Source organism: Amphibalanus amphitrite, unplaced genomic scaffold (assembly GCF_019059575.1).
Source record: "Amphibalanus amphitrite isolate SeventyFive unplaced genomic scaffold, NRLGWU_Aamphi_draft 000656F_arrow, whole genome shotgun sequence".
In the NCBI taxonomy this organism is placed as follows: Eukaryota; Metazoa; Arthropoda; class Thecostraca; order Balanomorpha; family Balanidae; genus Amphibalanus; species Amphibalanus amphitrite.
In genome coordinates this window covers 76187-100595 of record NW_024882150.1, presented here as the reverse complement: position 1 = coordinate 100595, position 24409 = coordinate 76187, and the positions used below count along the sequence as shown (strand labels likewise).

Below are 24409 nucleotides of genomic sequence, written 5' to 3'. Positions count from 1 at the left end.
CGCCCGGGCCCGGGGGTTGCGACCCGGGTCAGTTCCCTGCGGGCTGACCACCGCGGCGGGCGGGCAGCCGCGGCCGGCGGAGCCAGGGGCTCGGCACGGGGTGGGCCGCGGGGCACCCCGAGGCGGCTCAGTGACCCGTCAGGTGGCTCAGTGACCCGTCAGGTGACGTCAGGTGACCCGCCTGTGGGGCAAGGCAACGTATCATGGCCACCACCCGTGCGTTCGTGCATATGTTGGTCAACAGTGTGTGTCTGCCTCATGACAGCTCCATTACACCGGAGCAGTGGGACGGTGAGTACCCAACAGTGAGGCAGTTAGGATGACAAACAGTGAGACAGTTAGGGTGACATACAGCGAGGCAGTCAGAGTGACAAAGCAAGGTTCAAGCAAGGCTTGAGCAAGGTTCTTTGACTGTTCTCCTTCAGCGTAACTGTCTCCTTACACGAACGGTCTTAGAGGGTCTTTCAAAAACTTCCACCGAAGAGGAGATGCCTTTCGTTGTGGAACTGCATCCTTATCAGTGCCAAGTAGAGAGTGAAACACTCGACCAACCCTCAGCGGCAGCCGAGGTGTCAACAATCAGTCACCAGAATCCCCCAGCAGGCACGTGCACGACTTATGCAATATGCATTCATATATGCTTCATTAGCGCAGGCTCTGCAAGCCAAACAAATTAGCGTGATTGATCTAATGCCAAGAATACGAGAAAAAGAGCAATACAAAGGACCCTGCCTTGGAAAGGTGATGCAAATGATTTATTCCAGCCTGGATACCAGTTCACTCTAAGTGGACACAATTTTACGAAACCATTGCAAATACTCGTATATGTGTAGTTCAGCTCGAGAACACAAATTATTCGACCGATCGTAACTTTCGGAAAGATACAATATGTTAACGATCGTTACGTAAACTGTAGTAAAGTTCGATCAGACTAGAATCATCGATGCTGACTCGGGCTAACGTCCTTGAGCAGCATAATAAAACAGACTCCTGAAGAGCCCCATGAACCATGTGAACCACTCCGAGTCTCCGTTCCGCCCCCTTTCAGCCACCACCAGCGCCGCCTGCGACGCCGTCACCCGGAGTCTACGGTCCTCTGATGGCCAGCTAAACGAACTGGCCCGCGGGATCAACCCAGAAATATTGCGGGGACAAACCATCAGGATGGCCGTCAAACGGGTGAGCTCAGCACTGTTCGGTTGTTTTAATTATTTCTGGAGTAATGACGGCACCATTTTCTTGCTTTTTTTCTCTCTACAAATGTTTCTAGGCGCAGAAGCTGAACAACGGTATTTTAATTTAGCAGCAAAATATTGCACATGACGATTACCCAATGGGTTTCAAAAGCCCTCTTTTTGTGACTTTTATATGTAAGAGCCGTATTCTGTATGAATTAGGGGAGAGTGGGGTAAGATGCCCAGGGTGGGAAAGACGCCCCACCCCCTCTAGCGGGGAAACAAATAATCGAACCTGGAAATTAATGTTCTTAGCGTAAAGCGGAAGCCTGCCGTGTTAACTGCACAAAAAGTTGCGAAGCTCAGTTAGGCAACGGCTGGCTGGTGATTGCATGTTTTTTATTTGCTGCTTTCAAAAAAAAAAATGGCGTCAAAACATTGTAAATATCAAAGAAGGTAGATAATTTTTGCGTCCCTTGCTATAGTCGTGATACATTAACATGCGTGTACTGTGTCCCAAACAGTTTGTTTCAGGGTGTAGTTTTATGGCTAACAAATTGTGCTGATTTAATGTTACTTCGGTACCTTGGGGTAGGATGCCCAGTGTCTTGATGGGGAAAGACGCCCCCCTAAATCCGTAGGCTGTCCTTCAAGCAGCCCGTCAAATCATTTATTACATACTTGTGATGAGAGACAAAAGCCGATCTGGGACTTATTGAGAGTCCGGTACGGTCGGGTGCTCCCCATGCCGGTCTCTCGGCCCACACAGCGACTTTTTGGGCGGCATCTGACTCTGAGAGCCCTCACGATGGCCTCTGTGGGCCCCATTATTGGTTCCAGGGCCCCTCACGACATCCTTTGAGGGCTCCCACGTTGGCTCCAAGGGCCGCGCTGGCATCTGAGGTCCCCACGATGGGCTCGAGGGCCCTCAAGCATCATGAAGACCTATAAGGGCCCCACAGTGGTCTCCGAACGCCACCACGGAGGCTTGTTTGGCCACGCTGGACTATGATGGCCCTAACGATGACCTCTGAAGCCCCTTACGACTACTTTTGAGGGCCCTTACGATGACGTTTGGTGTCTACTGCAGGCTCGAAGGGACTACTGATTCGTTCAGGCGATTCACGTGCCCATTTATGTCACTTATAGTGCAGGGGGCATCTTACCCAACGCCAGGGGGCGTCTTTTCCACCCTGTAGGGTAAGATGCCCCCTTTCACTTCTTCAGGAAAATGCTTAATAGCAAAAAAAGTTATCATATTTCAGGCACGAAAGTGTGATATTTTTGGAGTAAAATGATGTCGGCTTCCGTTGAAACTCCAAGTTTTGGCTTTCCGATCGTCATTTTCGAATAATATATGACATAGTTAAACCCTGGGCATCTTTCCCCACTCTCCTGTACCTACATTTCTTTAATCTTGTTTCAAATCATTTTTTACCCGGACGAATTTAAAATAAAGAATCGTCAAAAATTTTCATTTGCACCAAAATACGTTGTTAGTAGAATCGTAAAACCGGAATAAGAGCTCAAGATTCTTCAAGAAAGCTAGCCTAGCGTTATTGGCAATTTTTTTTTTGCTAGCTCATAACGTAAACCTACAGGTGCTTGGAAGAATTTGTAGGTAAATTGTCACAGTAGAGTCTTGGAGTGGTTGTACGGTGCCACAGAATCCAATTGGTGTGAGAGGCCTCTGCTCTCCGTTCCTGAGCTCGCCATGTTGACGCCCCTATCTCCGCAGCTGCCGACGCCGGCCTTTCTGAGCTCGCCTTTCGAGCCCGACCGCTGGTCGTTCCGGGTGATCGACTTCCTGGCCGGCGTGTTCAACTTCTCGACTGAGTTTGTGCCGTCCCAGCCGGCCGCTGGCGGAGTGCCGAGTCTGTCCGACGGCAGCTGGACGGGCCTGACCGGGCAGCTGGTCAGAAAGGTATGGTAAGATACACAGCTGTCAGAAGGGTACGGCAAGACACGGTCATACCGGACAGTACTGGCCGGACATCTGGTCAGAAAGGTACGGTAAGACAGAGTGGATATGGCCAACGGGACAGCTAATCAGAAAGGTATGGTAAGACTGAGACGCCCTACAGCTGGTCAGAAAGGTACGGTAAAACACACAGCTGTAAGAAGGGTACGGTAAGACATGGTCATACCGGACAGTACTGACCGGACATCTGGTCAGAAAGGTACGGTAAGACAGAGTGGATATGGCCAACGGGACAGCTAGTCAGAAAGGTATGGTAAGACTGAGACGCCCTACAGCTGGTCAGAAAGGTACGGTAAAACACACAGCTATAAGAAGGGTACGGTAAGACACGGTCACTATACCGGGCAGTACTGACCGGGCATCTGGTCAGAAAGGTACGGTAAGACAGACAGAGTGGATATGGCCAACGGGACAGCTGGTCAGAAAGGTACGATAAGACAGACAGCTGGTCAGAAATGTGCGGAAAGACAGAGAGATTGGACGATTTTGATTGGACAGCTTGGTACAAAACATCCTAAAGGCTAGACAGGGCTGACCGGTCAAAAGCACCCGGGCCATATTGCCAGGCAAAATGCAAGGAATGAAGCCAGAACACGGTAACCGTGCGTGCATGTTAGACTAAAGCTGCATTCTGCATGCACCACAATGCTATAACATGGCCGCTGCCTCAGCCGCAGTGCTTATCAATTCAACAGCTGGAATACAACGATAGTAAGACATGCATCACAAGGTTTTTGTGCAAACAGCCACGAGTCGCACCGCACTGCAAACAACACGACCACTGCATAAAGTATGAGATTCCTGGTGGAGTAAATGTCATTGCGTTTTTAGCGGCCGCCCTGTAACGCCTTGGCCCGGCCGTCTGGCCGACCGCCGACACGACTGGGGTCTATTCAACGAGCCGTTCTCCAGCGGTGTGCGGCGCCATAAAACAAACGTGTCTGCCCTTAGACAATGGATGCTTTTACCGAATGCGTACCAATAAATCAGCCTGGATGTAGATAATTGCATTGTGCGGGGAATCCTTCGAACGATTACGTTAGGCGAGGCTATAAATGCACAGCTATACAAAAAGGTCGTTTAAAGTAATTTATATCCACAAAGAATAGCTGTGTTGTTACCTGTTTCTAATTAGTCTTTCGAAACGCTTGCCGCAGTCAAGATTTATTTATTTCATGGAAAGAAACTTGACAAGATTTTACCGCCTCGTTAAATCAATTAATTTATCTTTAGCCACGTTATCAATCGAAAGTTGCCAGTGTCCTCGGTTGCTGGCTCAGCGCGTTTCTCTCGGGCCAAGTTCTGCCATTGTTGTTTGGATTGATGGTATAGTACTTATATCCCAATCAATATGTCAGCACTGAAAAAGATACATTAAACAGTAACATCCGTCAACTGTTCTAACGGGTGTGAACTTAGGTATATTCCAGAAAAGTTTGTGCTGCCATAGCCTTAGTATTTGACCTTCGATTAAGATGATATTAGGCACATATATAGATTGCAACAATAGATCACTTCTTAGGTGTGAGTTGCGGAGCACTTACCTCTTCAGGAGTCATGCGTTGCGATTCATCGTCGACCTTCTCCGTGGATGCAATTACAAAGTGCTGAACTGGAGGCACTTTGAGCCTTTTTTGCTAGGGGTGCGGAGCCGGAGCCGGAGCTGGAGCCGGAGCCGCCGGAGACGAAATATTTTGCCCGTAGCCGGAGCCGGAGCCGTCAAAAAAGGGGGCGATTCCGGCTCCTTTTTTGGAAGAGGAAAAAATTATCGACCTAGTTCGGTTTAACAGTTCAAGGCAGTAAAACATGCGGTATTCAAAATATGAAAATAGCCTTGGTATGGAAATACAGAAGCAGCGTGCACCAATTCCATCGTCTTTTCTCTTCCACCCGTATTTAATTGCATAGGGGATGTACTGAGCATTGGAGCCGGAGCCGGAGCCGGACCATTCTACTCGGAGCCGGAGCAGGAGCCGGAGCCGTCGTAAATTTCCACGGCTCCGCATCCCTGTTTTTTTTTTCATCAGTGCTGGGGTCACATAATTAGGGGACGTGATATGTTACTACGTTACGAGCCCCCCTTCCCCGGTCACGCAAAACCACGTTCGGTCAATAGGAGCCGTGATATGAGGCTCTCACGCAGGTACCCAGAGCATCTTACAGCGTACCAGACTACTCGAGCCTGGCATATTTTCGATATGCATTCCTGAAAAAACAGCATCTACCTGTAATGAAACGAACGAACGAGACCTCACAGCTGCCGAGCATTGTGTGCATAAGCCTGTGTGATTGGCGACTTACGTGCAGTACCTGATGGATTCTATCTTTACTCAATGAAACTGCTGTACCTGATGTGATGTGATCCTAAAGGCGCATAACGATCTAACGATCATGATTATTTTGCAGAAAAATGTCTTTGTTTCATTTGTAGACTATCGAGGCATTTTCGCTACTCAGCTCGATACCCAGAATACAGTTGTAAAATAAAGTACGTGTTTGTTTTTCTGAAATAATTTTTCGACATATGCCAATTTATCATTCCCGATTTATTTACATTATACGGCATAAACTAATAAAACAGACTAGAATACCTCGAAATGACACCCTACCGTCCGTCCGCCGGTGGGGGAGCCGCAGCACCTCCCCCCGTCCCCACCCCAGCTGGTCAGCTACATCTACCCCTGTGTCCTCAGGAGGTCAATATGACGGCCAGCTTCCTGGCGGCCACCAGCGGCAGGATCGACGCCGTGGCCTTTGGACAGACAGTGGGACACTCGCAGATCGGCCTGCTGATTCAGAGGCCGACCGCGCAGACCCGCGACGACTCGCTACTGGCCCCATTCACCAGCCAGGTAAGGGAGAACGGAATGGCAAGCGTTTCAGCGAGTGAGACAATAAGACTGGCTCGGACCCTTCACCAGCGAATTAAGCAGGCCAACATTAGAGTGGTAACTGGCATGGCCATTTCACCAGGCGGGCATGTGATTGTGGCCGGGCGACTGGGACATTTCTCCAGTTATGTGGGCCGAGTGACATGGTCATTAGTCACTGCAACGGTAATGAAGTTTGCCGCAGTGTGAGAGAACATATATCCAAGGGATCATCGATACCAATCGATACATTCCACTACTTTCGTGCACAAGTGATCGAACGGCATTTCTTCTTATATCATCTCGAAAATGTGTGAAAGACCTAGCGCTTGTTTGTTTCAAGCTAGGTGCAATTGCATGGATTAAAAAGACATTCGTGTTACCGCCCGCTGGAATGCATGTTTAGCCTGCGTATGCATTTGAGACACGATTTCAATTGGCGAGAAGCATTTTATATTTACACAAAGACGTTTTATAGACAAACAAAACATTGACGACACAAACGCAGTGCCGATGGCGACTGAAGGCAGTAGCGCGTCAACGAACTGTAGTTGCACAGAAGGCATATCATGGAACATGTGAAACAGCATGCGCACTGCGCATTGCGCCCTGCAATGTGCACATTGCGCCCTGCAATGTGCATATTCTCTGATCCATTTTAGCTAGCCACATTCGGATCATTTCCGATTGGCAGGCGCAGTCATGCTATTATAATAATACTCACTATTGATCACTACATGCAGAAGAGTAAAATAGTTAGGAAATTTTCCAGTCATACATACTAAACATTCTTAAACATATTCGAGCTTTTAGACTTTACAATAGACAGCACCCCGGGCAGCGGAATGACAAAAGCTGTTGAAAGGCTTCGATCGCCATAGCTTATAGGAGTCTGTGGCACCAGGTTGTGTGCTGTGTGGGCCTGATTTTCATCTCGACAAACTTCAGGGAGTACTTTTCTCCCTTCCAGTGTTTCCAAACCAAACCTTTCCAAGCAGGGACCGTACCTTTCTTGTATTCTCCTAGAGGATTCCCTTCAAAGCATTCCTTGAACCACCATCCATTTGGATACAAAACCGCACAATTTTGTGCGTAGACATCGTTGTCCTGATCCTTAGTAGTGAACTTCATTCCATTGTTTATGGCCAGAGAATTGCCAGCCGTTCCTTCGTACTTTCCGAGTTTGAGGACGTATTTCTGCTCCTCTGTGCCCACAGAGAACGGGGTGTAGGTGGCGTAGGCCGTGCCGTTCTCCCAGTCCTTCAGGTCCACTCTCAGCTGCACCTGGTCCAGGCTGGTCATCAGGTTCAGGTACTCGTTGCCCATCCAGAACTCGGCGCTGAGGTTGCCGAAGCCCCACTTGTAGCTCTGCCAGTTGAGGTTGAAGTCCTGGTGGTGCGGCACGTCGTCGCGTCGGGAGATGACCGTCCAGCCGCCGCCGTCGGTCTCCATGTCGCAGTAGACGCGGATGCCGCCGCCGTTGCCGCAGGTGGGCGGGTAGACGGTGTAGGTGCCGCTGAGCCTGTGCCGCTGCTGGACGGCCGCGCAGTCCTCGGGCCGCCACTCGCCGTCCGCCCGCTGTGCCAGCCGCGCCTCCAGTCGGCCGTCCAGCTGTGCCAGGTGCGCGGAGAGCTGCGACAGCCTCTGCTCCACAGCCCGGAGCCGCTCTGGGCCGGCCCCGATCGCCGACTCCAGGGGAATGTCGTGCGCGCCGGCGCCGGCCGCGCACAGACGGTAGGTCAGCAGTAGGACCGTCAGCGGCGTCCACATCTCAGCTGTGTGTGGACACAACTGGAGAATAGACACAGCTGGAGTATGGAGGGCAGATCAACGGCAGTACGCTGCTCAGCCGAACAGCGGACCGTCTCCAGTGGTCAACTGCCTCTGCTGGTGCCTAATATACCACTGTATGCACTGGTATGGCGAAGTAGCTGCACACATTGGAGATGTTCCACGAAGTGCTAGAGCCGAGTTATGGTCCGCTAATTATCTACAAAGTATCTTGATTTATGACATTTTCGCCTCACTTTGTCAGTAAATCATATATATTGTCGCACTTCTGGTCGGCCAGTTTAGAGATTATGAGATCAGCAAAGCAGTGTTGATTTTTACAAGCACGATTTATGCAAATGGTTATGTTAGTGATTTGCAAATAAACGGCAACTTCCACCAGACCACCGCTAATATATCTACTGGGCTAGTCCAGAGGATTACAGAATGGCTGGACTGGAACATAGCTATCTGATGGCAGGGAATCCCTATCGCGTCACATACTAAGTGGCCCGCTGCAGGGACATTTATAACACCACTTATTTAATAAATCGCGTCATTCACCTCAGCTTTGATCTCCCTCCGTCTCTGACTGCATCTGTCCATTAAACTATCCCGCTTCTGTTTTCCCTCCGTCTCTGGTCAAATACTCCGTCTCTGACCTCTTTCCTCCATCTCCCTCGCCCGCACATGGGGGGGGGGGGGGTGGTTGCCACCCCCCCAGGTAGTCTTTCTGCTCTGCACTCAACATTTTTAGAGCTAGAAGGCTGATTTTTCGTATAGCTGCTCCTCTATCCTTTCTTGATGTCCACTGAAAATTTCAAGTTTCTGTGATTTTTGGTTTTGGAGATATGACCTTGTTTTCCAGGTCATGTCATGACCCAAATGGCCAATTCTCAACATCTTGCGCTGGCTATGGGCCTTGTGAGCTTTTGACACATTGATTTCGGCCTTTTTTGCCAGTCTTACCTCCCAACTATCATGGAACATGTTGTTCGACGATGTACAGATGTCAAGGTCAAGGTCAAGGTCAACCTAGGTCATCTAAGATAATTGCGTTTTAGGTAAGCGGAAATTACTTTTTGTCAAGTTTTTTGACTACATTTTTGGTAAAAGCTTCTCAGATCATGATTTCATGTAATATGGACACAAAAACAATCGGTGCACACATAAGTATACACACAGACACACACAGACATACAAACACACATTATTGACCTTGACCTAACTTGACCTGACATGACCTCAGCAGCAAAAATCTGGTCGGGTAGTGTGACAAAGAGGTTCTAGCTGGCTTGGCACCAGAAAACAGCATCGTCATCGGTATATGGTAAGCAGCGCACTTGATATCCAACGTTGACCCAAAATAGCAACATTTTTAGTTTGACCTGACCTGGAAGGTCAATGACTGACCTGAGAAGGTAAAACTGGGTATCATTGGATTCGTCTCTTCCCAAAGAATCTTTTTGGTCCTTACCGCTAAGCTCTATCTCCAACAGGAACGAAATGGCGCGGGGGGGTGGCAACCCCCCCCCCCCCATGTGCGTTCTAGGATGGGAAAATGGCATGTGCGGGCGAGGGTTAACAGTGTCCCTCCGTTTCTGACTGTGTCTCCGTCTGTAACTATATCCCTCCGTCTCCGTTTAACCCCCAGGTATGGATCGTGATCCTGCTGTCCATGCTGCTGATGGGACCTCTCATCTGGCTCATCATACGGTTCAGAGTGTGGCTGGCGCCCGGTGACGTTCATCTAAACCGCATCATTCCGCTGACGTCGTGTATCTGGTTCGTCTACGGAGGTCTGATGAAACAGGGCACCACCCTGCAGCCCATCACCCGTGAGTGGAAAGGGGGTGGGGAATGGGGACGGATTTCTGAAGGTGAGTGGATACTGGATAAGGAACAGAAGACCTGCGTATTCCATTGGTGAGGGATAGAGAGACGAACCACTTGTGAGGGAACAGTGTGTTGCGGTGAGGAAACGAGCAAGGGGCATCAGTGCCTTGCAGCTGGAGTTCAAACTTTCGGAGGAAACTACATAAACACCGCTCACACAAAAAAGTGCCTGTCACCAACAATCCCACTGTCAGTGACCACGGCCAAATCTCTCTCTCTCTCTCTCTCTCTCTCTCTCTCTCTCTCTCTCTCTCTCTCTCTCTCTCTCTCTCTCTCTCTCTCTCTCTCTCTCTCTCTCTCTCTCTCTCTCTCTCTCTCTCTCTCTCTCTCTCTCCCCTCAGATTCGTCTCGTATGTTGTTTGCCACGTGGTGGATCTACATCACGGTACTGACGGCATTCTACACTGCCAACTTGACCGCCTACCTGACCTTCTCCAGTATGAAGGTGGAGATTGAAACGGTGGCCGACTTATACGCCAGTGAACAAGCCTGGCTCGCACCTGCCGGTGAGTGAAGCTTAGTAGCGGTGGTGCGGTGAAATCATAAATTCACACACATTGACAGTGCCATGGGCTTCTTTATATACAATGGCATGTATGCTACAAAAATGTAGGTCTAATGGCCTGTGTACTGTGTAGTATGTAAGCTTATGACGTAAGCGCGACTTGTTATGTAAGTACCTAAACTCATAGAAGTTCAAAGTGATACAACTTTTGCAGATGAAGTTGGCAGAAACACGAATGTATTCATGCGTAATGCATTGAAGGCCTGGCTACACTATGCGTTTTCTGCGTGCGTTTTTTTTGCGGATTTGCGGGTTTTGCGTAATATCGTTTTATAAAAATACACGATATTACGTTTTGTGATGTTTTTTATGTTAAATTTTAGTTAATATAAGAACAACATTAACTTTTGTATGTAACTTATGTTAAAGTTATATTAATTATAACTTTTTCTAGAACGATATTACGCAAAAAACGCAAACCTGCAGAAAACGCAAGCAAAAAACGCATAGTGTAGCCAGGCCTTTACCGCTAAATTCGGGTCGGTTGAACGAATAATGGATGCGCTCTGGTTGGACATTTTAAGGTTTTTAATACTGCTAATGAGCCATACATGTATTTTATTGCTGTATGATTATAAGCAAATGTGTTTGCCTTTTCTAGGTGACAGCATTCAGATGTTTGTGGACGGCTCAATGACATTGCGCGCAATGTACGAGCAAGGCCGAGGCTCGTTCATTAGTGATTACGAGACGCCCGCTCAGATCGTACGCAAGGTCCGCGGCGGAGGTGAGGAACCGGTGGGGAGGGCTGGTGCTGCTGCCGTTGTGTTACAGTGAACGAATTCTACATATTTTTTTTTTTAAAGCCCGCATAATGCCGATTGACTATATATTAGAAAGTCTGAAGATGATTTCACAATTGATTTTGTAGTGAACACTGAACATATCCAAAGCATACAGAGACCTTTGCACGACATTGATGAATCTGTCAAAGCGCAATTTGCTTTGCACTTGCCCGTTTTCAGCGACGTGAGCGGTAAAGTGAACCCGATGACCCATCCATTGTCTCAGGATACGTGTACATCGATGAGGTGACCAAGTTGAAGGCCATGATGATGGAAGACTACCACAAGAGCAACCAAACGTGCAGCGTCTACGTTGTGACGCTGAAGGATCAGTACTTCAAGCTGGCCCTGGCGGCGCCGAAGGGCTCGCCGCTTCTCGACGTCTTCGACCCAACGTAAGTGAATTCCATCGTTATTATTTAAATTCTAAACTTTTTTTTCTCAATATGGTAAATGACACGAAAAAATGACTTACATACCATATTTTGTGATGCGAGTAGTGTAGTTTGATAATAAACGTGAAAATGACCACGATATTCGTTACCGCAAGCCATCATCAAGATGCCTACCGAAGTTGTCAGCCACATGGTAGCCCGCCTCTTGCAAGTGAAGCGTATAAAGCACTAACGACCATGAACCTGTCTGCTTCGCAAGCTGCGAAATTTGACAATGACCTGATCCATCCCCTATCCCACAGATTGCAGTGGCTGGTGATGACCGGAATCCTTCCCAAGTGGAGCCAGGACGCCGCCGTGGACTCTGCTCCATGCGAGGCCTCCGACAGCATCCAGGGCACCAAGCTGCGCCGCTCCGAGCTGCGCATGGTCTTCTGGGTGATGCTGGTCGCATACGGCTCTGCCTGCGGGCTGCTGGCGCTCGAGCTGACTCTCTCCTGGTTGGTGCGCCGGTACCGCCGAGGTAACACACAGTCAAAGGATCCACCGACAATCTCTGGGGTCCGTCATGTGGTGCTGCACGCGAAGAGCGACTCCAACGTCCACAGGGCGTGGATGGAGCCGGCGGGGCACATGTCCTCCATCTGGGCGTCTCCCTTCGCGGACCCGCACCTTGACGGAAGGAGGTCCAAGGGAAATACGTCACCCTCGGGAGATACGTCCAAGCCCGAGGATCAGCGAGCACTGACCAGGAGCGACCGAGAGGTGATCCAAGACATGAGGTCCAACATCAGAAGGATAAACGGACGTCCGTACATGTTTGTTCGCTCTGGCGAGGGATTACAACCCGTACCGGTGGATGAGGACAGGGGTGAGCAGCTCATGAGTATATTCCGCCGGCTGAAGGGACGGCCTCGTCACCCCACCGGGCGACCCGATCGCTAGACTGACTGAGGTATGCCCCTCGGGAGTCTCATGTTCAAGGCTGTCAAATGCCTATGTCAATGAAAATGTTTTAAAGAAAATTTACGTCTGATAACGTGATAAATCATTCAAATAATCAACAATTGCTCCTTAGCTGGAAACCTACTAAAAAGAACTATGGACCTAATTTGACCCAATCTGCACCTAATGTGCACCAAATGTGTACCATATATCCGTCGTGAAAACGGTTATTGTGGACTTGTGCAATGACTGGAGGGAAGCCTGTGATCAGTGGTCAGTGTAATGCGACGACGCACACGAGTCAGTTGGAGCACGTTATTATAAACTAGCTCTAGGGATGTGATATTGAATTGTGATGGTGACAGGGTTAGTCACACAGTCGCTTCATCTTCAGTTTCCATTGTAAGCAGGACTCACGATGTAGAAAAGTAGTAAACAAGGGCAAATGGCTGTCAGAGACACCAAATAGTGTATCGTCCAATATGCAATGGCTAGTACGGGTCCACGCGTGGAACATTAACGTATACTTAGGCACACTGTCAACTATGTATGTATATGGATGTTGTTTGCACGACAGTCTATGTGAAAATGTATTCTGGTTACTCGAAACGTAACACCCTACATTCAAACCGAGTATGTTTGAAGTTGAAGTGAGGTACAAAAGTATACTTTTAATCCAAGCAACTCGACAACCAATTGCCTTCATGCCGTGAAAGGCACTGGCGGATCCAGGGGGGGGGGGGGCACGGGGGCCATGGCCCCCCCAAAGGCCTAAAGTGGCCTGTTTGGCCCCCCCCCAAAACGTCAGAAAAATTGTTAAGAAAATATACCTTGATGGAGGTTTTTAGCACACTTGGTGAAGTAAAGCTTTCCACAGCATAATATGGAAGCAATATGATAGCAGTGAGGGTCAGTCAAAAGTTGCGCGAGTGGAGTCGACATTCAAAAAAGACTGTTGTTGGCACGTGTTTATGGCGCGGTAGCTGGGAGTTGGCGGTGTTTCGCGTGGTGAGGCATCACTGGCGGATCCGGGGGGGGGGGGGGGGGCACGGGAGCCTGAGGTGCCCCTGACAGGCCCGTGGTGCCCTTGCTAGGTCTGTGGTGCCCCTGGACCCTGGCAGGCCTGTGGTGCCTCTGGCGGGCCTAGGGTGCCCCTGCTAGGCTGCTGATGCCCCTGGGACCTGACAGGACTGTGGTGCCCCTAACAAGCCTAAAGTGCCCCTAACAGACCCGTGATGCCCCCGACAGGCCCAAGGTGCCCCTGCGTGATGCCGTGTTGTCTGCGAGGCCGGTGGTGCCCCTGCGAGGCCGGTGGTGCCCCTGCTAGGCCGCTGGTGCCCCTGGGCCCTGACAGGACTGTGGTGCCCCTGACAGGCCCAAGGTGCCCCTGCAAGGCCGGTGGTGCCCCTGTAAGGCCTGTGGTACTCCGTACTGGTACCCCTGCTAGGCCTCTGGTGCCCCTGACAGACCCATGGTGCCCCTGCGAGGCTGGCGGCGCCCCTGGCAGGTCTCTGGTGTCCCTGACAGACCTGGGGTGCCCCTCACAGGCCCGTGGTGCCCTTGCTAGGCCTGTGGTGCCCCTGGCGGGCTGGTGGTGCCCCTGCTAGACCGGTGGTGCCCCTGACAGGCCTGTGGTGCCCCCGGGCACCAAGGGGGGGGGGGGTCATGACCCATGTGGCCCCCCTTGGATCTGCCACTGATACATATCATATTGATTAATAATGGCGTTATGGCTTATGCAATATGCAATGGCAGGCACTTGGTATCCCTCACTTATCCCTCATTGGGGGCTCTGGCGGGCTCCTGAGGGCCCACGTCTATCTCCGGGACCCCTAGACAGGCTCCTTTGGGTCCTTTCAGTCCACTATAGTTAGCATAAGAGGTCTCCATGCGAGTCCTATACATCTGAGGGCGTACCCTGACGTCTGAGGTACCCAACTGCAGCTCCAATGGTCTCTTATACTGGCGGATCCAGGGAGGGGGCATTTACGGCCATGCCCCCTTCCCAGAGGCCTAAAGTGGCCCGTTTGCCCCCTCCCCCAAGCGATAATGAAACATAGTTCAATCAGTGCCTGGCCCAGGAGCCGAGTTAGACAGGGGGTGTTTTACCACCTCCCGGCCCGCAAAGGGACCCAAGCACTGACTCGAAGCGGGTTAACTGGTCGACAAAAGCAATGGTAAGTGTTTACAAAGTAATATAAAGGCATAGGTCGGATGGGCTACCATTTATATATTTTTACTTTTAGTTAAAAAAAATATTCATAGTGTCAGGGCTGTGACGAAAAATAAGTGGCCTAAATCCGATGAGAAAACAGGATTTGGGGGTACCCTAGGTTTGGCTCCTGCATGAGTTGGCCCCCCCCAAAACGCAAGCCTGGATCCGCCAGTGGTGAAAGGTATGCACACTTTTGCATTTCTGGGGATAGCGAGAAACGGTCCGAGCTTATACTAATGAATGCACGTTTCGGGGAAGAGAGCTCAGCGTGTATTCCTCTAATGCATCAACTTAACCAAGGTCTGGTACCTCTTTCCACAACACATATTTTCTGCCAACACATTTTTTCAAGCTATCGGAAACATTACGTGTCAGTAGTTAGCAGATTGAAGACCGCGATTTTGTACGATCGGTGGCACATTTCACAGATGACATATTCGAACGGCGCTGTTGTAAATGAAGCATGAAGTTCGGTGGTATCCTGGCACAAATGGCAGAAGAGAGATCTATAGCTAAGCGGAAATATGCGGAAAACGCTATCATAACCTCCTAATTGCCAAGCAAAACTGAAAAGAAAATCATAGAAACATGATATCATCGTTTTTGCTGATCAAATTACCGCTTCTTTACTCGAACGCCAAATCGAAATTCGTGATGACGATAATGGTATAACACCATGGTACTATGGAAACTTCTTCTATGGTCGTTGAAAAGAAATTAAGAATATCTGCCTCCAAATTGCCCATCATCCCCAAATGCTACCTCTGTGTTCTGAATAATTAATCCATTTGCCCTATACTCGTGAGCCCCGCCGTTAAATCACGCAAAGGTCACGTTGCAGCGATACACACGTCCGGAACACCTCCGCACTGCTGCACAATTCAGATACATTTCACACATTTTCGACAAAATCCGTTACGAGCGGTGGCCGAGCTCCAGTACAATTCATCACACTGCATCCGGTTTTCATGTGAATGTACGTTTGTACCTGTTAAATGCGGTTGGTACGAAAACAAGACGTGACCTCACACGCTCAAAAAGGGAACAATTCGAAAATTAAATAATTTTAGTACCTTCCACAATTAATCGGAAACAATCATTCGTCTTTCGTTTCTTCCTCTCATCTCCTCTCCTCTTCTTTTTATTCCTCCTTCTTCCTGGTGTTTTCTATTCCTGTCCTTCTCTTGCAGAACACAAATCGCAGACAGACTTATCCATAAGTTTGACATTATCACAGGGATATTGATAAGACAGGTGGACAAACAGACCTAGAAAACGCAGAGACGGACAGACACGTGTCTTAGCGATGGTTCGGAGCGGAGTCTGTTCACGGCGTGTCACACACGGCCTCAGGCGGTGTAAGTATCGATCGGTGACGTCAAAAGATGGAGGAGTGTAGCGCTGGAAGGGAGAGGAGGAGGAGAGAGAGAGAGAGAGAGAGAGAGAGAGAGAGAGAGAGAGAGAGAGAGAGAGAGAGAGAGAGAGAGAGAGAGATAGAGAGAGAGAGAAAGAGAGAGAGAGAGAGAGAGAGAGAGAGAGAGAGAGAGAGAGAGAGAGAGAGAGAGAGAGAGAGAGAGAGAGAGAGAGAGAGAGAGAGAGAGAGAGAGAGAGAGAGAGAAGAGATAGAAAGGTGTGACCTTGTTAATGTGATGAATATTTATTCACTCTGACTGTGTCTGATTCTAACGAAAGCTCGTACAGTTCGTAAACTCGTACACTCGTTCGTACACGTACTACAAGCTCGTGTGTACCTACATTTACTGTATAAACCATAAGTGCGTTTTATGCTGAAAGGCGGCATCTCTTTGACCACAGTGAGTTTGACCATTTCTCATGTCTATAGATATGTGGTTGCCCTATGTACCGTCTTTTCTTCAGTGCTGTGACGAAGACGTTGCTGGTGTCTAGACTCGCTCAGTTTTGTTCATTTGTGCGTCACATCATGCTAATATACGAGTACAGGCACCATAAGTAGTGCGGATCACAGTGTAAACGATTTGGTTTGGTAAGTACGTGATGTTCTGCAAAGGCTCAGGGAAACTGCTTTGACAATATGTAATATCTATGATTTTGAAAATGGAGGTAAGAGAGCTGTGCAAACCAACTCAACGAGCCCAACTCATATCCGCTTCATCATTCTTTCCAAGCAACATGACCAGTAAAATCAGTACGTGCTTGGACGTCTCTTCACACCAAAGGCATAAGCGCACTTCTAAGACGCCCTTTTCTATCAAACCTTCCATGTAGTCATTCGGTAGATTGAGTAACCCCACGTGATTGAGCATGTCATTTCCAGTCTCACAGCGTGGCAGACCGTTTTGCTCAGCGCCAACTATGACCTCGACAGTGGCTAAGGGCCCGCACTGATTGCCTTCAGTAAATGGCGGCGGCCCGCGAGCGTGAGGTCCTATCGACCTGAGCCCCCAGGCGTTTATATGACGCGACATGAAACGCTAACCACTGCCCGCAGTGAGGTGTGGTGTAAGAGGACAGCCAGTATCGATTTAGCACGCCGAACGCTGAAAAGCGTCAACAGGTATGACATGGTGACGGGCATGCATGTTTCTACGTCAGAGCCTGTATTAAACACATTTACACGTGAAACATGAACGATACGAAAATCATCGACATCGTTTTTTATTATTTATTTCACTTCACAGATTAAATACATTGCATTGCGTAGTTCGTACTAAACTTCATCCACATAAACAGAACAGTTATATCAAACAAGCGAGATAAAAGTATTCTTAAAAAGAAAAATGGGAAAGAGTAAAAAAAAACGGCTCGCTGTACAGTCGGAACCTGAGACCTGTCTTAATCATTATCTCATCACACTAAATACACTCAAAACCGATTCCATCCGCATCCGTTTCAAACAAAAGAACTACTCTCGAGTCTTGATAGATAAATTCAAATTTGTTATCATTTGTTTTCACTTCTTCCTGGCCAGCCAGGCGGCTGGGAACAGAGACTGGAGGCTCAGTGTGCAGTCTGGGTAGTATTTCTTGCAGTTGCCATGTTTTTTGCCTGTCTTGTAGGCAATGCTGTACTCCTCCATTTCAGACAGACGGCTCCTTTTTGGCCTGAAATAGGGCAGAAACTTGGTCAGCAAATTACCTGATACCAAAATAATGAAGGCATTTTGATGCTGCTTCATGAGTTTTATTTATTTATTTATTTATTCATTTATTTATTATCTTATTTTAATTTTACTTGTACACAATGCATATCACAATGCAATATTATTTGCAGCGTTGAAACTTAGGTATAATTAAGTGACCGGTTATGACAAGAGTCGGCCTGTAAGTAGGTACCATCCCGTGCGAGTGTCAGGCGTCAGCCATGATACTGACGTATCAAGTGACTGAACGTCGTGTGTCATTGTGTCGACTCATTTCGCGTTAAATGTAAGCCTTTGGCCCATGCCATCTCGACTCACGTGAGCAGCACGCTGAGCATCTCTCCGATTAGGCTGAACTTAGCCAGCTCCAGCTCAGCAGCGTCACAGATGGCCCTCAGCACACAGGCGCGACCTTCCATGGCCAGACCGTCGGCCAGCCCCGTCTCCAGAGAGCGGTACATCGAGAACTGCTCGTGAACAAAGTGGCGGCCGTAGGCGCTGCAATGGGAGGGGCCATTGTCAGCAAAAGGGATAACACAGCGTCACTTGCCGGAAGGATTGCGGGAGAATATGAGAAAGGGCCATAGGACACATGGCACTGAAGACCCGTGCTTGGACCTTCGCAATAAACCCTCCAACAAAAGTCAACAAAAAGTATACGACAACTTAAAACGGCTGGCGATAGAACTTCTAAAGCGGTTTCAGGACAGGAATGGACACCAAGCCCATTATTTTCCTAACACATGAAAACGTAATCAAATACCCCTTTGCTTGATTCTGACTCTATTCCCACAGGTGTCAACTTCTTTCTGACCTGTTTATTTTCCGCAGCAGCTCGTTGATGAAGAAGATGAACGGAAACCTCATCTCGAATTGTCCTCTGGGCCGGAAAGGGATGATGAAGCCGAACGCAGCGGTCAGCGTCGAGCCCTGGGGCCACGAGCGGAACAGGGCCCGCGTCTCCGCATCCGCCTGACGTTTGAACCTGCGTAAAATAAGATCACCTGTCATAAACATCCATTACTTTAGCCTGCTGCAATACATTCTGAGTAGAGGTCGCACACAATTTTACAAGTTTCTGGTGCGCACAAGTTTTTGGCTCACGCTTTTGAAGTCTAAAGTTAATCTTATTGTTGCTTCATTACTTGAACGGGCATTCCAAAGTCGTTACAGGTGCAACTGTCCCAACATCTAAATATATGACGCATCTGTCGGTTACGTTTATTACCTGAGCGTCTGGTTGAGTGGCGCGTCCAGCGCCTCCAGGTCCAGATTGAAGGAGTCATTGGGGAAGTCCAGCTCGTAATGCAGCTGGTTGTAGGGCACGCCGTCGAAGGTGATGTCTGTGCCGTAGACGTCGCCGAAGGTGAAGCCGCCACCCTCGGCAGCCGACGCCGCACAAACCTGCAGGGGACATTAGGATGTGGTGGTAAACAATTATTATTGTTGAGTATCCATGACAGGCTAGATGATGACACTGTTGATCATTTTACACAGTGCTCAATGTTCCACGATTACGAATCAAGTAACTAAATTTGTCTATCAAGCTTTGTCTATCTTTTTGAATATGCATCTTTTGAATGCATTCGTACCGAATGATTTATTAGGTATTTACATCATCATGAAACAATAATTCTCTTTTAACTCTGTGACCTCAACTAAAGGTGTTATTTCTATAATATTAATCGGAAAACATTCTTTAGTACTATCGCCTTCCACCCAGCATTGGTGCAACAACTTACTTTGTTACGTCAAATCTCAAGTAATCATAAGGCAAAACATCGTACTCACCAGAACGATTGCCGTGAGCAGAACCATTGCAGTAGAACCGATCACCAATCTGAGCACAGCAGGTTGACGGACTCTCGTGTCAAAGAAAGGAAAACTTATGACGTACAGGACAGATAAGTCTTCACGGAGTCGGCTCTTCAGTAGGAGCGGAGACTCACTCAGCTCAGGCAGAAGGTCTGCGAGGGAATGATAACGCTCGGACCAAAGTCCCTCCACCTTCCTCCAACCGCCGAGTAGCGTTGGAACGCTAACGGGGTCACAGGACGGGCACAGCGACACACACAGCGCAAAGAGGATGAGCGGATCGAGGACGGACTGCGATTCCACTGTCGCCAGGAGCCCGAGCGCTTCTTTCTGAGCTCCAGTTGCCTAATGTGCTATGATTGACAGCTGGCTACTAAACGGACCGAGAAGTATGGATCAGCCTCGATAGGCGCATGAACAGGTAATGGAAGGTAGCGGAGGTAAATATTTTCGATTAGATTGGAATCTTATTAACCGGTCAGAGCGTGCTCCGAAGCGCAATAAGACGCTAGCCGTTTTCACGACGGCCATCTGGTACACATTTGGTGCACATCTGGTACAGATTAGGTGCAGATTTGGTCAAATCAGGTACAGTGTGTCTCTTAGCAGCTATCAGCTAGGGTTGCACTAATTGCTTATATGCCTGCTTTGTCATATTATCAGACAGCATCATCGATTTAAACACTGAAATAAATTCACAAGATGAAGATATTCGCTGTAAAAGAAATTTGGTGCAGATTTGGTCAAATCAGGTGCATTCGCCGGATAGCCCGTCGTGAAAACGACGGGCTATCCGTCTATTATCGGTCTTGGCGAAAACGGCTATGATCGGTCTTGGCGCACAATTGCTGAGCTTGCTGCTGAGCTTGATAAATGCAACGATTACCACGGTCCACACAACCTACGAGCAACACAATGCTGTGATCAACACCTCGTTGTCTCGACATCTAAAAAAGTACCTCAATGTCACATTTTCACATATCTTCGGTGGCGCAGCTGGCAGAGTGTGTTAAGTCTGGGGACCGGAGAGTTAGCGTCATACGGCATCATGCGTATGTTGCAGATGGATCTGTATGGGTATAGATTAACCCGGCACCGCCTGGGCTATTTCCGTACCCACGACAGCCTGGGGGGGGGGGGGTCGGATCCGACCCCCCCCCTGTTATCTCGAGAAGCAATGGTCGTATCGAGCCCCGCGAGGCGGCGTTCGAAAGGTCTCTACGAGACCTTCCCAAAGCACTCTTAAGATTTTAAGATTGAGGTCAACTTTCGGGTCAAGGTCAGGTCAAAGGTCAAATTCAGGGGTTTTGCATGATTAGGCTTACGGACAGCGGAATCGATAGCTGCTGCTCGAAACTCACCAAAAATGACCTCAAACGGCCTAGTGAAGGTACCATGTGTGTATAGGGGTCATACTAAGTACGGGTCAAGGTCAGGTCAGGTCACGAAAGGTCACGGTTTTCAATTTCTGCTACATGGGCGTGCGACACATGTTTTATGGCTTATTTTTCACGCCTAATCCGATGGTAATGGTTATATGTGACCCCCAAGTCACTGTACTAGTGATAAGTGTGCATTGAAAGCATAAAAAATCGTTTATGCTATACGAGGGCTGAGAAAAAAGGTCAATTTTTCAACTTTTTATTTTTGACATAAAAATGCACTTTTCTAGACGAGCTTTGTCCCAGGAATCTAGTGGTGCCATTTGTTTTCACATGCGATGTTCAGAAGTGCCTCTAATTCACGAAAATGCTTATGACGTCACCATGCCCTATGCATGTTGGAGCTATTTTTTACAATTTGGGGGTCAAAAATCAAGATAAAAAGTTGAAATTTGGGACATCTAATGTTCTAATAGAGCTCTACAACATATACTCCGGTTTTTTGAAAATTCCTAAAATTTTGGATTTTATTATCTGTTTTCCAAAAAATATAGTTTTTTGAATTTTTAGGGGAGAAAAACGCATTTTCTGGAAAATCCGAGATAGCCATTTTAAAGAACACGTCAAGGTGCGTCTTTTCATGTCCTTAATTTGCAATTTGCTTTAAACCCTGATTTTTGGCGATTTTTTAAACATTTTCCACTTTTTGACTAAAAACGCCATGTAGTTACATCACTAAAATCGATATATCTCAAAAATTTTTGGAAATTTTTTCTTAAAAATTGCACAGGAGACGTCAAATTGATGGGGGAGAAGGTGTGCCAAGTTTCAAGTAGATAACGAAAGTGGTTCATGAGTTATTCAAGAAAAACGGAGGGGGGGGGGGTCGGATCCGACCCCCCCAGGCGGTCGCGGGTTAAAGGGACTATCCCACCTTTACATTAGGTTTGAGTTGAGATAGCCAAGTTTGCGGCGAGGTTCAGAAACCGAGCTCTATCTTGGTCGCAACTCCCGCAGCCTCGTGGTGTTGAAGAAATTCGTTCCCTTCATTTGAAAATGTTCCCTGTGCAAGTCCCAATCTCTTAACCATTAACGGCAATCTGATGACGTCATTTGCCTTTTGAACGCCTGTCACGCATTCAAGTGAAGTATCACTTGATTTACGAATAAGCCAATCAGAGACACTTTTGTTATTGTATGAGCCAAATACCTATATTTGCTGCTAAATTTCCCCCACATTGACATGAAGTAAATCCTTCATTACGTCACAGATCCGATCTAAATGACGTCACGATGAAATATAAAAGTCGCAATATCTAAAAAAGTATACGATGAAAACGCGTAAAAACTTGCAGAATTCGTCACAATATCATCAGTAACATTTCCGAATCCTAAATGGTACTTTTTTGAAGGTGGGATAGTCCCTTTAAAAGAAAGATCCTTTTGTGTATTATGTCAACATCCGCGACATGCGTGGGTGAAGAATAATCTGAGTAGATTTAACCCTCGCCGGACCTATTGGTTTTCTACATACGCGCCGGCCGAGGGGGGGGGGGGCGGGTACGACCCCCCCCTCGCCGTTTCGCCCCTGGTGGAGCTAGCGCGTCGCGGAAAAAACGAGCGTGTGCGCCGTTACGAGACGCAGAGATTGGTACCCGATTTTAAGGTCCTAGGTCAACCGGTGACCTCTGAGGTCAGGTCAAGTGCCCCAGGGTACAGTTCAGTTTTTGGTTAATAACTTCGCAAAAAACGGCCGCAGAGCCGCAATTTTGGCAGCATCGTGTTCGCCGCGCTCAGGCGCGTCGAATGATATACTTTTTGTTCGGGTCAGGTCAACTTAGGGTGTTGACCTCAGGTCAAGGTCAGGTCAGCACCCCCAGGTCACGAAGCTGGTCGAAAGAGGTCATGTCGCATATCATTCGATTCGGCAGGTCTTCCTGAGTCCATTGGTGGCTTTCTCGACTCGCTAGCTCAATTTGATCAGGAGTTATTGACGAAAAACTAATGTGACCTTGATGACGTCATAAATGACGTCACGGATGGTCAACATTGCAAAAGTGACGCATCTAACCTTGCAAGGAGTGCATCAAATCACGATTCTGTGTGCTTGAGATAGTTGGAGATCGTTCCCGGCGCCAGCATAGCAGTTTTCATTTTTCCTCATTGACTTATAATGGTGAGGTCACGAAAATGACCTGACCTCATATGACCTTTAGGAAAAATCCGAGATATACAAGTTGTGAGACTCATAATGGATACTAGATCCTGCAAGTTTCATTTCCCTGTGACATCTCCTCTGGCAGTGAGGGCGTTGCGAAGTTGCGACATCTGAAGACCGTGCAGAGGTTCACTTATGACGTCATAGGTCAGTGACCTGACCTGACCCAAAAATGCGGTTGGTGTTAAAAGATGCGGCTTGGATCAAAGGTCAGGTATGTCAAGTTTCAGCTCTCTATCGCCAGCGTGTTCGGAGCTATCGCGAAAAAACCCTATGGGGGGGCGGCACCCGCCCCCCCCTCGGCCGGCGAGGGTTAAGTGTTTGAAATGGTTTTTATGTGTGCGATGAACAGCTGTTAAGGTACGAAAAATTGTTAGCTTCCGTCTTGGAAATATCAGCTTTGAAATTGCTTCTCCTCTCGGCCGGCGAGGGTTAAGTGTTTGAAATGGTTTTTATGTGTGCGATGAACAGCTGTTAAGGTACGAAAAATTGTTAGCTTCCGTCTTGGAAATATCAGCTTTGAAATTGCTTCTCCCAGATTGATAATTAGCAAATATAATTTCAGCTAATGCGCACTAACCTTAAGATATCGAATGACGGAGCCATTCAGATTCGACACTCGACATTAAACAGTATATCGACGGTAATTGGGGTAATTGGACTCATCGATTAGCTATTCGCCAGTGATGCTATTGTTGCCTACCATAGACATTTCGCATAAATACCCATCAAAAGCGTTGTCATCTATCGACACATGCATCAGTTCTCATAATCAAACAATAAACATTAATCTAATTAACATTGCCATACCTAAAATCCACCTCTGTTGTCATCCATTGTTTTTTGTTACTCAACTTTCAGAGGTTTCTTAGACATCTCGTCAGCCAAGTTGACGAGTCACCCACCACAGAAGTAGACAGGATTCTTGTAGGGTTACGATGAGATGCGCTGTGAATTGATGAATTTCCCAGCGTTGTCGATTTTCCAATGCAAGTCGAACTGCAACACATAAGTGACTCAAATTATCTGCGAAATAACCGTTTCAATGAGGTGATTGATGTGAAGTGTTATATGGTCCATAACATCTTCACGCCGCAAACGCACACATTAGACCATATACTTCGGTATACAGATGCCTGTGGTCTGACATATCCTGCCAGTTAGGAATACATTTCATGCACAGTCAGCAGGCACTTGTTTGAGGTACTTCCCCATGATTTTTCAGCATAAAACAAACGCTCAGAAAAGTTTCAGAAAACGTTGCATCTTCTCACAT

General features: G+C 48.0%; 2 protein-coding genes across 3 annotated transcripts; one reads left to right on the top strand and one right to left on the bottom strand.

Moving 5' to 3' along the window:
- The first annotated feature begins 30 nt into the window (after positions 1–30).
- Positions 31–18625, top strand: LOC122364100 (glutamate receptor ionotropic, delta-2-like). 2 transcript variants are annotated; one of them, XM_043334170.1, is made up of 10 exons: positions 52–291; positions 1049–1179; positions 2914–3099; positions 5850–6008; positions 9451–9634; positions 10034–10198; positions 10859–10984; positions 11269–11437; positions 11740–12308; positions 18553–18625. In XM_043334170.1, exons 1-10 carry the CDS (start codon positions 204–206, stop codon positions 18558–18560), a joined length of 1785 nt encoding a protein of 594 aa, XP_043190105.1. In that variant the 5' UTR covers positions 52–203; the 3' UTR covers positions 18561–18625. The 2 variants fall into 2 exon arrangements, with proteins under 2 accessions (XP_043190104.1, XP_043190105.1); XM_043334169.1 differs by lacking the exon at positions 18553–18625 and having other exon boundaries at positions 31–291; positions 11740–13043.
- On the bottom strand, positions 17228–19774 carry LOC122364101. The gene is made up of 5 exons (XM_043334171.1): positions 19510–19774; positions 18947–19122; positions 18533–18703; positions 18037–18216; positions 17228–17680 (listed from the first exon to the last, which is right to left on the bottom strand). Exons 1-5 carry the CDS (start codon positions 19534–19536, stop codon positions 17530–17532), a joined length of 705 nt encoding a protein of 234 aa, XP_043190106.1. The 5' UTR covers positions 19537–19774; the 3' UTR covers positions 17228–17529.
- Between the last annotated feature and the right edge of the window lie 4635 nt (positions 19775–24409).